This window comes from Leucoraja erinacea, chromosome 6 (assembly GCF_028641065.1).
Source record: "Leucoraja erinacea ecotype New England chromosome 6, Leri_hhj_1, whole genome shotgun sequence".
Lineage (NCBI taxonomy): Eukaryota > Metazoa > Chordata > Chondrichthyes > Rajiformes > Rajidae > Leucoraja > Leucoraja erinaceus.
In genome coordinates, this window is record NC_073382.1 from 14,444,253 (window position 1) to 14,458,959 (window position 14,707).

At 42.8% G+C, this 14,707-nt stretch overlaps 1 protein-coding gene across 1 annotated transcript in view; it reads right to left on the minus strand.

The window, feature by feature from the left end:
• Positions 1-14,707, minus strand: part of pcca (propionyl-CoA carboxylase subunit alpha) — a 426,732-nt gene that overhangs the window by 213,013 nt on the left and 199,012 nt on the right. The window contains exons 13-14 of the mRNA XM_055636654.1: positions 2,151-2,294; positions 1,559-1,633 (exon numbers count right to left, since the gene is read on the minus strand). Of these exons, the coding sequence (XP_055492629.1) occupies positions 1,559-1,633; positions 2,151-2,294 (219 nt within the window). The remainder of the gene's footprint in view (positions 1-1,558; positions 1,634-2,150; positions 2,295-14,707) is intronic.

Below are 14,707 nucleotides of genomic sequence, written 5' to 3' on the forward strand. Positions count from 1 at the left end.
CACACGTTCACACTTCAGACTGCTGCATTTTCCTGCATCTTCACTCCGCAAAAAGACAATTAGCTTTAATTCTGGATTTCTGAAATCAGGACGATGGGAAAGCCAGGAAAGCTTCCATAAGGAGCTGAACAATGATACTGCGTTCAGTGAGCAGAGGGGTAATTGCACTCAGTTTTCTACACAAACTATGTATGCCCAAAAGTGAAATCTGAGCAGGGTCTGCACAATTATGCATGGTCCCAAATGCAATCAATAAAACCCAGGTTGCATGTAATGAGTCTGGTAACAACCACAAAATAGGATGGTGCAATGAAATTCTGAAACACTTTCAATGTTTTCCTATTGTCACATCTGATGGGAATTTATTTAATTACGTAAGCTGATTTTTTTTGTTTACTAACATTACCTCTTCATTATGAATCACAATTCAAACCAAGTTTTGCGTCGTATGAATGAATGATTGTGGCAGCATTATAAATTGGTCAGCTCATTATCATGAACAGAAGGACCTGCAAGTGGAACATGGTACCTGCTCCACCATGGATGAAATCACCATGGCCTGTGTCTGGACTCGCCATAGCCAACTTTTGCCCACTATCCCTTTGGTTAATAAAAATCCATCAATCTCAGTTAAAATTAAGGGTCTGTCCCACTTACATGACCTTTACAGGCGACTGCCGGCACCCGTGATAGGTCACCAAAATGTTCAACATGTTGGAAATTCAGCAGCGACCAGAAAGACGCTACGACTCTTTGGAGACGTCATGACCATAGGAGACCTCTCACGACCAGACAGGCTGTGTGGTCGTGAGAGGTTTCCTATGGTCGTGAGAGGTTGCCCGCGACATGTCGCCAGAGGTCACCTGTATGGTCATGAGAGGTCTCCTATCTTTCTGAACTATTTTTCCTTCTCAACCCCATTCTCCTACATTCGCCCCATAACCCCAGACACCCTACTTAATTGAGTATCTGTCAATCTCCACCTTAAAAATATCCATTAACTTGGCCTGACAAGACTTGAATAACATTCACATTATTCCTCCGCAGTTTCTTATGTGTTTCAATAAGGTCACCCTTAAACTCCAAAGAATATCAATTGTATTTCTTTGGCTTCTTATGATGGGGGAATTGTCTCCTTCCTGAAGTTAACCAAGTGAATCTCTTTTGAATCTCACTTGTGATGCTTAGCAGCCGAACAGCTAGGAACGCAACTCACTTACAGTATGTGTAGCTAAAATGCCATGACCTTTTGTAGTATTTCATTCTGCCCGGTTTAAGCTATTTTATGGATGGAAATCGTTCAGCGATCCCATACCCATGTTCTCCTGGAAAGAGTACTTTTCCATAAGCTCATGTTTTGAGTGATCTTTATTCTTCTATCTGTGTTTACAGTGTTTGTTACCATGTTATTCCTTGTGTAGAATGTAAAATTGAGTGCAGGAGTTTCAAATGTTTTCGTATCATGCTGAGATGTCAGAACTGATTTTGTTTAAATATACATTTAAAGGATTACATCAACAGCTGTTCAGCAAACATGGTGGTTATTCAGATAACTTACGTTGGGCACGTGTAATGGCTCTTCATACTGAGAGAGACGCCCAATTGAAGGTAGTCCAAAGGATTTGTAGGGATCCTAGAAAAGGAAGTTCAAACAAGAGGAAGCATTAACTTTAAAAGAAAACACAGGAAGCAAGGTTAGCTGTGTATACACACTGAAACCATTGATGGGGCTATTTTTGATCACTTAAGACATTAAATAGCGCTTGGACCCTTTTTTCTTATTTTTATCACCGAGCAAATGACCAATAAACACCTCACCCATTCAAAAGGTTTGCATCGGTTTCCTGATTAGCATAACAAGTTGCAAAATTATTGGTGTGCCTTAAAAGACTAGAGAAAGCAACAGCACAAAGCCTTCAGGATGTCATAGGCAATTAAACAAGGATCTCTGCACTGAAGAAAAAGTGCTGAAGTTTGGGGAGGCTGGGGGAGGGGTTGCTATTGTTCTGCATGCATCATCTAACACCAGTGATATCCACAATATGCTTTGTGGTTTTATATTCCAATTGAACGACAAAACATTTCTATCCCAGCTCTAAATCTGCCAGAGAGCATTTGGCATGAATTGTGATGCCAACAAAAAAATTTACCTCTGCATACACTCTGCATTCTATTGCCCAGCCATTGATGGGAATATCAGCTTGCTTGTGGCAAAGTGGGTAACCCTTGGCAACGCGGATCATTTCTTGGACCAGGTCCAGGCCAGTAATGCATTCAGTGACAGGATGCTCAACCTGCAAGGTCACAAATTGACAGTCATTAAGGAAAGAAACAACGAAAGAAGGAAATCTACAGAACGCTGGAAAGTGCTGGAGCTCGGAAACCGAGGGCAAGACTCCGATTATCGCTGCTGCTCCTCATTTCATAATGGAGCCTTTAAAAAACAGGTTGAGAACACACACACGTACAAGTTGACGCAAACACACATTGATCCAGCACAGACTCACACAACAACCACACTCATAAACGCAAAACACATCCTCACAAAACACAAACGTTACACACAGAACGCAACCCCACATACAGACATATGAGACACTCCCTCAAAGTCATGTGCATACCCTCTCACACCTTATATTCTCACTACAGGCAGACTTCCACATAACACACCCTCACAAAAAAAAACAGTGCCCTCCAAAATGTTTGGGACAATATTTATTTATTTGCCAGTACTGCACAACTTGAGATTTGTAATAGAAAAAAAATCATGTGGTTAAAGTGCACATAGTCGGATTTTAATAAAGGCCATTTTTATGCATTTTGGTTTTACCATGTAGAAATTACAGCAGCGTTTATACATAGTCCCCCCGTTTCAGGACACCATAGTGTTTGGGTGACAGCAATATCATGTAAATGAAAGTAGTCATGTTTAGTATTTTTTGCATATCCTTTGCATGCAATGACTGCTTGAAGTCTGTGATTCATGGACATCACCAGTTGCTGGGTGTCTTCTCTGGTGATGCTCTGCCAGGCCTGTATTGCAGCCATCTTTAGCTTATGCTTGTTTTGGGGGCTAGTTCACTTCAGTTTTCTCTTCAGCATATAAAAGGCGTGCTCAACTGGGTTCAGATCGGGTGATTGACATGGCCACTCAAGAATTGACCATTTTTTAGCTTTGAAAAACTACTTTGTTGCTTTAGCAGTATGTTTGGGATCATTGTCTTGCTGTAGAATGAATTGCCGGAAAATGAGTTTTGAGGCATTTGTTTGATCTTGAGCAGATAGGATGTGTCTATACAATAGACAATAGACAATAGGTGCAGGAGTAGGCCATTTGGCCCTTTCAGCCAGCGCGCCGCCATCCCCATTCAGTACCCCGTTCCTGCGTTCTCCCCATATCCCCTGACTCCGCTATTTTTAAGAGCCATACCTAGCTCTCTCTTGAAAGCATCCAGAGAACCTGTCTCCATCGCCCTCTGAGGCAGAACTTCAGAATTCAGAATACACTTCAGAATTCATTATGCTGCTACTATCAGCAGTTGTATCATCAATAAAGATAAGTAAGCCAGTACCTTCAGCAGCCATAAATGCCCTGGCCATAACACCCCGACCACCGTGTTTCACAGATGAGGTGGTATGCATTGGACCTTGGGCAGTTCCTTCTCTCCTCCATACTTTGCTCTTGCCATCACTCTGATATAAGTTCATCTTCATCTCATTTGTCCACAAGACCTTTTTTCCAGAATTGTGGTTGCTCTTTGAAGTACTTCTTGGCAAACTGTAACCTGGCCATCCTATTTTTGCGGATAACCAGTGATTTGCATCTAGTAGTGTAGCCCCTGTATTTCTGTTCATGAAGTCTTCTGCCGACAGTGGTCATTGACAAATCCACACCTGACTTCTGAAGATTGTTTCTGATTTGTCGGACAGGTGTTTGGTGATTTTTCTTTATTATAGAGAGAATTCTTCTGTCATCAGCTGTGGAGATCTTCCTGGGCCTGCCAGTCCCTTTGCGATTAGTAAGCTCACCAGTGCTCTCTTTCTTCTCAATGATGTTCCAAACAATTGACTTTGGTAAGCCAAATGTTTTGCTGATGCCTTTAACAGTTTTATTCTTGTTTCTCAGTCTCATAATGGATTATTTGACTTTCATTGGCACAACTTTGGTCCTCATGTTGATAAACAGCAATAAAAGTTTCCAAAGGTGATGGAAAGACTGAAGGAAATATAGGTGCTGAGAGCTCTCTGATACCAGCATTAAGGAGGCATTTAAACACCCTGAGCAATTACAAACACCTGTGAAGCCATGTGTCCCAAACATTATGGTGCCCTGAAATGGGGGGAACGGTATAAACACAGCTGTAATTTCTACATGGTGAAATCAAAATGTATAAATAAACCCTTTAATAAAATCTGACAATGTGCACTTTAACCACATGTAATTTTTTATATTACAAATCTCAAACTGTGGAGCACAGAGGCAAATAAATAAATGATGGGTTGTTGTCCCAAACATTATGGAGGGCACTATATATCACAAAGACACTATGAAATACTGCTCAGGTTTAAGAAACTGTTATTAGCATTGGTTGTAATCCTGCACTGTTACTTGCATGTTTTGAAGAGCTTTGCAATTTCCTGATGAACAATGTATCCAAAATCTTTCCCATTTGCCTGCTTTCCCTAACCTGTCCTGACAAGCAACCAGATTAATGTAATCTTACATCAACCCAGTGCAGCAGAAACGAGCAGATGGATCCTTCAGGTTTTTTTTCTCCCCTAGACTGAAATGTGTAGTGCTTAGCATGCACAATAGCTGGGTTGAACCAATACAGTCACTCTGCTATCAACAAATTGCTGCTAACAGCTTCCCACGATGCTGTTAGGGGAATACCCAGTCTGAATACACATACTGGTCAGTCCACGTCTCAAATCTCAGTCAGGATGGATATAGTGAAGGGGGGGGAAGGAATACAAGCATTGTACCTTAATATTTAAAACCATGTACATGAATGGCTTTAATTGAAAAAACACTTTACAAATAAAATTCATTGTGGTTTTTCCAAGTCTGTGAATTTGCTGACACCCAGGTGGAATTCTGGTGTTACCATTTTTAATGTCTAGCACAATGCTACCAGACACTTGTTTACTGGGTGATTTCAGCAGAGACCAGCTCAGTATATTCAAAGCAGATGGTGCAATTAACTTAGAAAGGCTTATATTCCAGACAAATTTTCATCATAATTAACTGACACTTTGACATTTTTCTAATAAAAGTCATTACTTAAAGAGCAAACAGTTTGTACAGTGTAAATCTGGCAAATGGGACTGCACATTGCACAAGCATTTCATTCACATTGTTATCGGTCCACGGCAGTCAATTTAAGCAATTTTGATCACAATGAAGCTATCTTCTTTGCAATCCAAATGCTGCACATGACAAGTACAATCCCAAGCCTTCATGTTTGCCTTGACAATTCAGCTGAACTGTTCACATGTACATTTTAATTGTGACACAAATCCTTATAAAAGCCATGAGTGGGTCTGTGCATTTATATGGTTTTATCGATCATAGTTGACCTGAGCTGGTTGAATGAAGTGTGTTTAAAAAAAATGAATGACGGAGAAGAAAAGAAGCGTAAGATATTGTCTGCCAATATCTGCTAACTGGCTATGACATTGCCACATGAAGTCAATTCTCTGGGGCACCTCTCGCAAGTGTGTTGCCGACAGTGATGTTGGAGTCATGCATATCAAAGGATAGAAAGTAGCCAAGTCTTCAGTTCTGATGGTGATCTAGTGAAAACTGCCAAAGGTGCATGTTTGGATGAGAAGATTTCAAGATCTGCAACCTCCTGAAACTCTTTCTTTTAGACGTTGGAGATACAGCACGGAAACTGGCCCTTCAACCCACTGAGTCCATCGTCGACTAGAGATCACCCCCGTACACTAACACTATCCTATACACTAAGAACAATTTACCATTTGTTTTTAACTGAAGTAAATGAACCTACAAACCTATAAATCTGTGATTAGAATGTGATTAGAAACCAGGACACCCGGAGAAATCCCACGCGATCACAGGGAGAACGTACAAACTCTGTACAGACAGCACCCATAGTCAGGATTGAACCCCTGTCTCTGGCACTGTAAAGGGCCTGTCCCATGAGCATGCGACCTGCATGCGGCAAGCGCGACCTAACTGGAAGCGGGGGCCGCACGAAGGTCGAGTGATCCCCGTACAGGGCCGGTCCCACCAGCATGCGCCTGCATGTGGCAAGCACGACCAAACTGGAAGCGGGGACCGCGCGGAGGTCGAGTGAGTGACGTGAAGTTCGAGCGATGTCCGCAGGTAGTTCGCGCGTGACGTACGGTGTCAAGACGCTGAGTACTCTGTCGAGGCGGTGCGTACGGTGTCGAGGCAGCTGCGGGCCGGCAGGCTGTTGCCGCGCGGAATTTTTGAACGCGGTCAGTTTTTCGGAGCTCTGCGCGATGTCGGGACCAGCTCCACACAACTCCACACGGCTCCGGCGATCAAAGTGGGACCGGCCCCGCGAGGCCGTATGGCTCAAGCGACCACGTTAGGTTGCGCTTGCCGCATGGAGTCACATGCTCATGGGACAGGCCCTTACGGCAGCAACTTTACAACTGCGTCACCCTTCCTGCAACTCAGTGTGACCCACCTTCAACAACCGCTTTCATTCCTGAACCCATAATCAATGATATTTGAAGTTCTTCTCCCCTGTGTCCCATGACTCATCATCCAGCAGTGAGCAGGCAGCGGTTTCAGGACTTGGAATTTTTTAAATAGATTCCTGCAGGTAATTCTGTCCCTTAGCTCCAGGTGGAATCTAATGCAAGAGCACAAACCTGCTGAGATTTCCCTGTATTTAAACAAGAGTCAGTTCAGGGACCCTGGCTAAGTTGGTCCTTGCTTAAGGCCCATATACACTTATATATCTAAATGGATATTTTAGAACGATATAGGAAAGGACAAAAATAACATCTGCTCAGTCATTCAATCAGATCACTGCCAACCTTTTACCTCAGCACCACTTTCCCATGCAAACTATTGATTTCCTTGTTTTTTTATTCAGTGACTAAGCTTCGACAAACGATCTGGTGAAGGATTCTTAAATCCAAACCTCTGAACAGTGGGAGCGATTAAAACCAAGCAATAATTGTCTACATCCAGCATTCTAACGTAACAAAAAGTGAGAAAAAAAGCAACAAAAAAAATTCCAAATGGGAATATAAAGAAAACAGCAGTGAGCAGAATTCATTGAAGACTGGTTTCAACTGAAGACAATGTGTTATAGATGAAAAAGATGTTGGTGAGGCCACGTTTGGAGTACTACATACACTTGTAGAAGCCCTGCTATTGAAAGGATGTCAGTAAACTGAAAAGGATGCAAATAAGATTTATGAAGATGTCACCAGGTCTGGAGGGCCTGAGTTAGAATGGATAGCATGCACTGTTTTCAAGTTCAAGTTCAAGTTTATTGTCATGTGTCCCTGATAGGACAATGAAATTCTTGCTTTGCTTCAACACACAGAACATAATAAGCATTGACTACAAAACACACGAATAAATAAACTGATAAAGTGCAAATAACAAATAATGGGTTATTAATGTTCAGAGTTTTGTCCGAGCCAGGTTTAATAGCTTGATGGCTGTGGGGAAGTAGCTATTCCTGAACCTGGTCGTTGCAGTCTTCAGGCTCCTGTACCTTCTACCTGAAGGGAGCAGGGAGATGAGTGTGTGGCCAGGATGGTGTGGGTCTTTGATGATACTGCCAGCCTTTTTGAGGCAGCGACTTCGATAAATCCCCTCGATGGAAGGAAGGTCAGAGCCGATGATGGACTGGGCAGTGTTTATTACTTTTTTTTGTCTCTTCCTCTCCAGGGCGCTCGAGTTGCCGAACCAAGCCACGATGCAACCGGTCAGCATGCTCTCTACTGTGCACCTGTAGAAGTTGGAGAGAGTCCTCCTTGACAAACCGACTCTCCGTAATCTTCTCAGAAAGTAGAGGCGCTGATGTGCTTTCTTGATAATTGCATCAATGTTCTCGGACCAGGAAAGATCTTCAGAGATTTGTTACAGAGAAAGGTTGACCAAGTTAGGGCTTTATTCTTTGGAGCGCAGAAGGTTAAGGGGGGACTTGATAGAGGTTTTTAAAATGATGAGAGGGATAGACAGAGTTGACGTGGAAAAGCTTTTCCCACTGTGAGTAGGGAAGATTCAAACAAGGGGACATGACATGAGAATTAAGGGACTGAAGTTTAGGGGTAACATGAGGGGGAACTTCTTTACTCAGAGAGTGGTAGCTGTGTGGAATGAGCTTCCAGTGAAGGTGGTGGAGGCAGGTTCGTTTTTATCATTTAAAAAAAAATTGGATAGTTATATGGATGGGAAGGGAATGGAGGGTTATGGTCTCAGCGCAGGTATATGGGACTAGGGGAGATTATGTGTTCGGCACGGACTAGAAGGGTCGAGATGGCCTGTTTCCTTGCTGTAATTGTTTTATGGTTATATTATATGTTAGATGTGCACGCCCAGGAATTTGAAGCTCTTGACCCTTTCAACCGTTGACCCGTTGTTATAAACGGGACTGTGAGTCCCCCTCCTACTCCTTCCAAAGTCCACAATCAGTTCCTTGGTTTTGCTGGTGTTGAGGGTCAGGTTATTGTGCTGGCACCATATGGACAGTTGCTCTATCTCTTTTCTATACTCGGACTCATCCCCATCAGTGATACGTCCCACAACAGTGGTGTCATCAGCGAACTTGATGATGGAGATCGCACTATGACCGGCTACGCAGTCATGGGTATAGAGTGAGTACAGCAGGGGGCTGAGCACGCAGCCTTGAGGTGCTCCCGTGCTGATTGTTATCGAGTCTGACACATTTCCACCAATACGAACAGACTGTGGTCTGTGAATGAGGAAGTCGAGGATCCAATTGCAGAGGGATGCGCAGAGACCCAGTTCTGCGAGTTTGGTAACCAGCTTGGAAGGGATGATAGTATTAAATGCCGAGCTGTAATCAATGAATAACAGCCTGACATATGAGTTTTTGTTGTCCAAGTGGTCCAGAGTGGAGTGGAGGGCCAGCGAGATCGCATCCACAGTTGATCTGTTGTGGCGGTAAGCAAACTGAAGTGGGTCCAGGTTTTTGTCGAGGTAGGAGTTGATTTTCGCCATGATCAACCTCTCGAAGCACTTCATCACCACAGGCGTTAGTGCCACAGGTCGGTAGTCATTGAGGCACGTCACCTTACTCTTCTTGGGCACTGGTATAATTGATGCCCTTTTGAAGCAGGTGGGAAACTCAGACCTCAGTAGTGACAGGTTGAAAATGTCCGTAAAAACTCCAGCCAGTTGGTCCGCACAGGTTTTTAGAACAGAGGAGGCTGAAGTGAGACCTTACAGAAGTATACAGAATCACGAGGAGCACATAAGGTGAATAGTCAGTCTTTTCGGAGGATAGGGGAATCAACATTTAGATGGCATATGTGAGAGGGGAAGGATTCAAAAGGGTCCAGAGGAACGGCTTTTTCGCACCAAGGCTGTTTGGTATATGGATGAGCTGTCAGAGGAAATGGTGATGGGTACAGTCACAACATTTAAAAAGCACTTGAACAAGTACATGTACAAGATATTTGAAGGGATATGGGCAAGCGGGACAAGCTTTGTAATGGATTCTTAGAGCAGTTTGTAATGGAGCCGACCAGAGAAAAGGCAATTCTGGATTTAGTGTTGTCCAATGAACCAGATATGATAAGAGAACGCGAGGTAAAGGAACCGCTTGGAGGTAGTGATTATAATATGACTAGTTTTAATCTGCAATTTGAGAAGAAGAAGGTTAGATCGGAAATGTCAGTGATGCAGTTGAACAAAAAGGACCATGAAGTCATGAGGGAGGAGCTGGCCAAGATAAACTGGAAATGGATCCTAGCAGGAATGACGGTGGAACAGCAATGGCAGGAATTTCTGGGCATAATCCGGAAGACGCTGGATCATATCATTCCAAAAAGGAGGAAAGATTCTAAGGGGAGTAGGAGGCAACCGTGGCTGACAAGAGAAGTTAAGGATAGAATAAAACTAAAATAAAAGATGTATAATGCAGCAAAGAGTAGCCGGAAACCAGAGGATTGCGAAGCTTTCATAGGACAACAGAGGGAAACAAAACGGGCAATATGGGCTGAAAAGATGAAGTACGAGGGGAAGCTGACCAGGAATATAAAGAAGGACAGCAAAAGCTTCTTTAGATATGTTAAGGGAAAAAGAGTAACAAAGTCAAATCTGCCTGATGGTCTGCATCCCAGGGTCCCTCAGGGAGGTGGCTCTAGAAATAGTGAACACATTGGTGATCATTTTCCAATGTTCAATAAATTCAGGATCAGTTCCTGAGGATTGGAGGATAGCTAATGTTATCCCACTTTTCAAGAAAGGAGCGAGAGAGAAAAGTGGGAATTACAGACCAGTTAGCCTGACTTCAGTGGTGGGAAAGATGCTGGAGTCAATTATTAATGAGGTAATAATGGGGCATTTGGATAGCAGTAAAAGGATTAGTCCAAGTCAACATGGATTTATGAAAGAGAAATCATGTTTGACTAATCTTCTGGAATTTTTTGAGGATGTGACAAGTAAAATGGATGAAGGGGAGCCAGTGGATGTAGTGTATCTAGACTTTCAGAAAGCCTTTGATAAGGTCCCGCACGGGAGACTGGTGACTAAAATAGAGCACATGGTATTGGGGGTAGGGTGTTGACATGGATAGAAAATTGGTTGGCAGACAGGAAGCAAAGAATAGGAGTGAACGGGTCCTTTTCAGAATGGCAGGCAGTGGCGAGCGCAGTGCCGCAAGGCTCGGTGTTGGGGCCGCAACGGTTTACCCTATATATTAATGATTTGGAAGAGGGAATTAGGAGCAACACTAGCAAGTGTGCGGATGACACAAAGCTGGGTGGCAGTGCGAACTGTGAAGAGGATGTTAGGAGGTTGCAGGGTGACCTGGACAGGTTGAGTGAGTGGGCAGATGCGTGGCAGATGCAGTATAATATAGATAAATGTGAAGTTATCCATTTTGGCGGAAAAAAACAAGGCCGCAGATTATTATTTCAATGGGGTTAGGTTAGGTAAGGGGGTGGTGCAGCGAGACCTGGGCGTCCTTGTACACCAGTCACTGAAAGTTGGCGTGCAGGTACAGCAGGCAGTGAAGAAAGCTAATGGAATGTTGGCCTTCATAACAAGAGGATTTCAGTATAGGGGTAAAGAGGTTCTTCTGCAGTTGTATAGGGTTCTGGTGAGATCACATCTGGAATATTGTGTCCAGTTTTGGTCTCCTAATTTGAGAAAGGACATCCTTGTGATTGAGGCAATGCAGCGTAGATTCACAAGATTGATCCTTGGGATGGCGGGACTGTCATATATAAGGAAAAGATTTGTAAAGGAAAAGATTAGGCTTTTGTACTTTGACTGGAGTCTACACACGTTGGAACCTACAGGGGATGCATGCAGATACTACAGTTATACTACTAAATGTGGGAGTGTAAATATGGTAATGAGGTAACTACATATATGGTTTCATGCATAACCATCTACAATTAGGCTTGTATTGACTGGAGTTTTGAAGGATGAGGGGGTTTCTTATAGAAACGTATAAAATTATAAAAGGACTGGACAAGTTAGATGCAGGAAAAATGTTCCCAATGTTGGGCGAGTCCAGAACCAGGGGCCACAGTCTTAGAATAAAGGGGAAGCCATTTAAGACTGAGGTGAGAAAAAAGTTTTTCACCCAGAGAGTTGTGAATTTGTGGAATTCCCTGCCACAGAGGGCAGAGGAGGCCAAGTCACCAAATGGATTTAAGAGAGAGTTAGATAGAGTTCTAGGGGCTAGTGGAATCAAGGGATATGGGGAGAAGGCAGGCACGGGTTATTGATTGGGGACGATCAGCCATGATCACAATAAATGACGGTGCTGGCTTGAAGGGCGGAATGGCCTCCTCCTGCACCTATTTTCTATGTTTCTATGGTTAGGCAAATTGGTCGGTATGGACGTTGAGCCGCAGTATATAGATTCCAACAACAATAAAAAATAAAAATGAAAGGAAAAGAAAATCTAAGTGAGTAATAAAGCAAAGAAGAATGAGAAGCAACTCAACCAGTTCTATTCCCTGCGGCTTTTCTCCAAAGTTCTACAAATTCTCCCCTTCCAGTATTTATCATGTTCTCTTTGGAAAATTACCACTGAATTTGGTTCCCCTGCACTTTTAGATAGGGTTTTTTCAGATCGCTGTGTACAAATATGTCCATTCATCTCTCTTCTTGGTTCCTTGTCAAGTAAGCTGAAGTGGTACATTATGCTTGCTGATGATTCCGCCTTCCACAAAGGCAGTAAAATGATAACTAAATTATGGGTTTCCATTCCTGTTGATCAAGAGCTAAATATTGGTCTTGACAAAGAGGAGGAACTCTCTTGTTCTTCTATGAAACAATGCCATGGGATCCTCCTTGTTCACCTGAGTGAGCAGAAGGGGGATTAGGCCACCACTTCCTTGGTGATTGCACATTCACCCATATACAATGACCAAAATTATTTACACTGCCGTACACACGAGAATGGAACACTGCCTTCGTCTACAAACGGCCAAAATAAACATTAAAGACACATGGCAACCAAGTGTGTAAGAACACAAGAAAAAAAATCACCAGGACATCTGCCACCCATCAAGGCTCTGCCATTCAATAAACATAGAACATAAAACAATATAGCTCAAGAACAGGCAAATTGGTCCCACATAATGCCGAACATGATTCCAAGTAAAACTAATTTTGTCTGCCTACACATGATTCATATCCCTTCATCCCCTGCATATCCAGTTCGTTAGCTCTCATGGGATACACTTATTCCCACCAGTCCAGACGCGACACATGCCTCCTTTTTTTTCCTGACCAAAGCCTCAATTTATCTTGTCATCCAAGTTTCTTTACTCCTACCTGCCTTGCCCTTCACTTTAACAGGGACATGCATGCCTTGAACTCTCCCATTATTATACTTTTAAAAGCATCCCTTTGCAAACAAACAAACAATTAACTTTTGCACATTCCTGTCTGATACCATCAAAGGTGGCCTTACCTCAATTTATAATACCTGTGCTCTCATTATCCATAACTATTTTGAAATGTGGACCTGTGCTCTCATTATCCACAACTATTTTAAAGCTAATAGAACTGTGGTCGCTGGTCCCAAAGAGTTTACCCACATTTCATTTTAGTCACTTGTCCTGTCCAATTTCCTAAAAGTAGGCCAAGCTTTGTCATCTCCTTTGTAGGACCCTCTAAATATTGCCTGAAAAAACTTTCATGAACACTTTTGACAAATTACACCCAATCTGAACCCTTGGCACTATGGTAAATCCAGTCTATGGTGGCAATCCTATTGCTCTTGCAGCTGTCTACAATCTCTCTGCATATTGTTCCTCAAATTACTGTTGACTATTTGGGGACCTATAGTACAATCACAAATGGTGATCATCTCCTTTTTTATTTCTCAGCTCCGTCTATATAGCCTCCCTGCACAATTCCTCATTAATCTCATCTCAAACTCAATAAATCAACTCACCCTCAACTTGTATTCCCACCTCTATCGTGCCTGTAGCATTAGTACCCTGGAATGTTAAGCTACCAGTCATGTCCCTCCTTCAGCCAGGTAAGATCCCAGTCGCATGTAATGATCCATGCCCTGAGTTCATCAACCTTACCTGTCAGGTCTATTGCATTAGAATAAGTGCAATTTAATCAAACCTCGCTTCCTGCTGTGTTCCTGCCTGACCTGCCTACTGAATTTGTGTCAATGACTTCTGTATCGACTTCCAGTCTCCCAAGTCCATCACTACTGCATTGGGCCCTGTCCCCCTGCCAATCTAGTTCTTCTTCCATTAGACTCTTGAACACTGCACACTAACCCCAACCCTACCTCAGCAACTATGGACTTTGTTTTGATTACACTGTATATTTTGGTTTTGCACCATTGTGATCTGGTTACCAAGTGTTACTGATTATTAGTAATTAGCATTGTTTATTATTGTATCTTTATTTGTGTGTTATTGGTAATTTGTGCTATTGTGTAAACAGGTGAATTGATCATGGGGAGCAAGGACATGGAAGACCAATTGAATAACTACTTTGATTCTGTCTTCACTAAGGAAGACATAAATAATCTGCTGGAAATAGCAGGGGACCGGGGGTCAAATGAGATGGAGGAACTCAGTGAAATCCAGGTTAGCCGGGAAGTGGTGTTAGGTAAATTGAATGGATTAAAGGTCGATAAATCCCCAGGGCCAGATAGGCTGCATCCCAGAGTACTTAAGGAAGTAGCCCCAGAAATAGTGATAATTTTTCAAAATTCTTTAGATTCTGGAGTAGTTCCTGAGGAAGGGAGGGAGAGAGAAAACGGGGAATTACAGACCAGTTAGTCTAACGTCGGTAGTGGGGAAACTGCTAGAATCAGTAATTAAAGATGGGATAGCAGCACATTTGGAAAGTGATGAAATCATTGGACAAAGTCAGCATGGATTTATGAAAGGTAAATCATGTCTGACGAATCTTATAGAATTTTTCGAGGATGTAACTAGTAGAGTAGATAAGGGAGAACCAGTGGATGTGTTATATCTGGACTTTCAGAAGGCTTTTGACAAAGTCCCA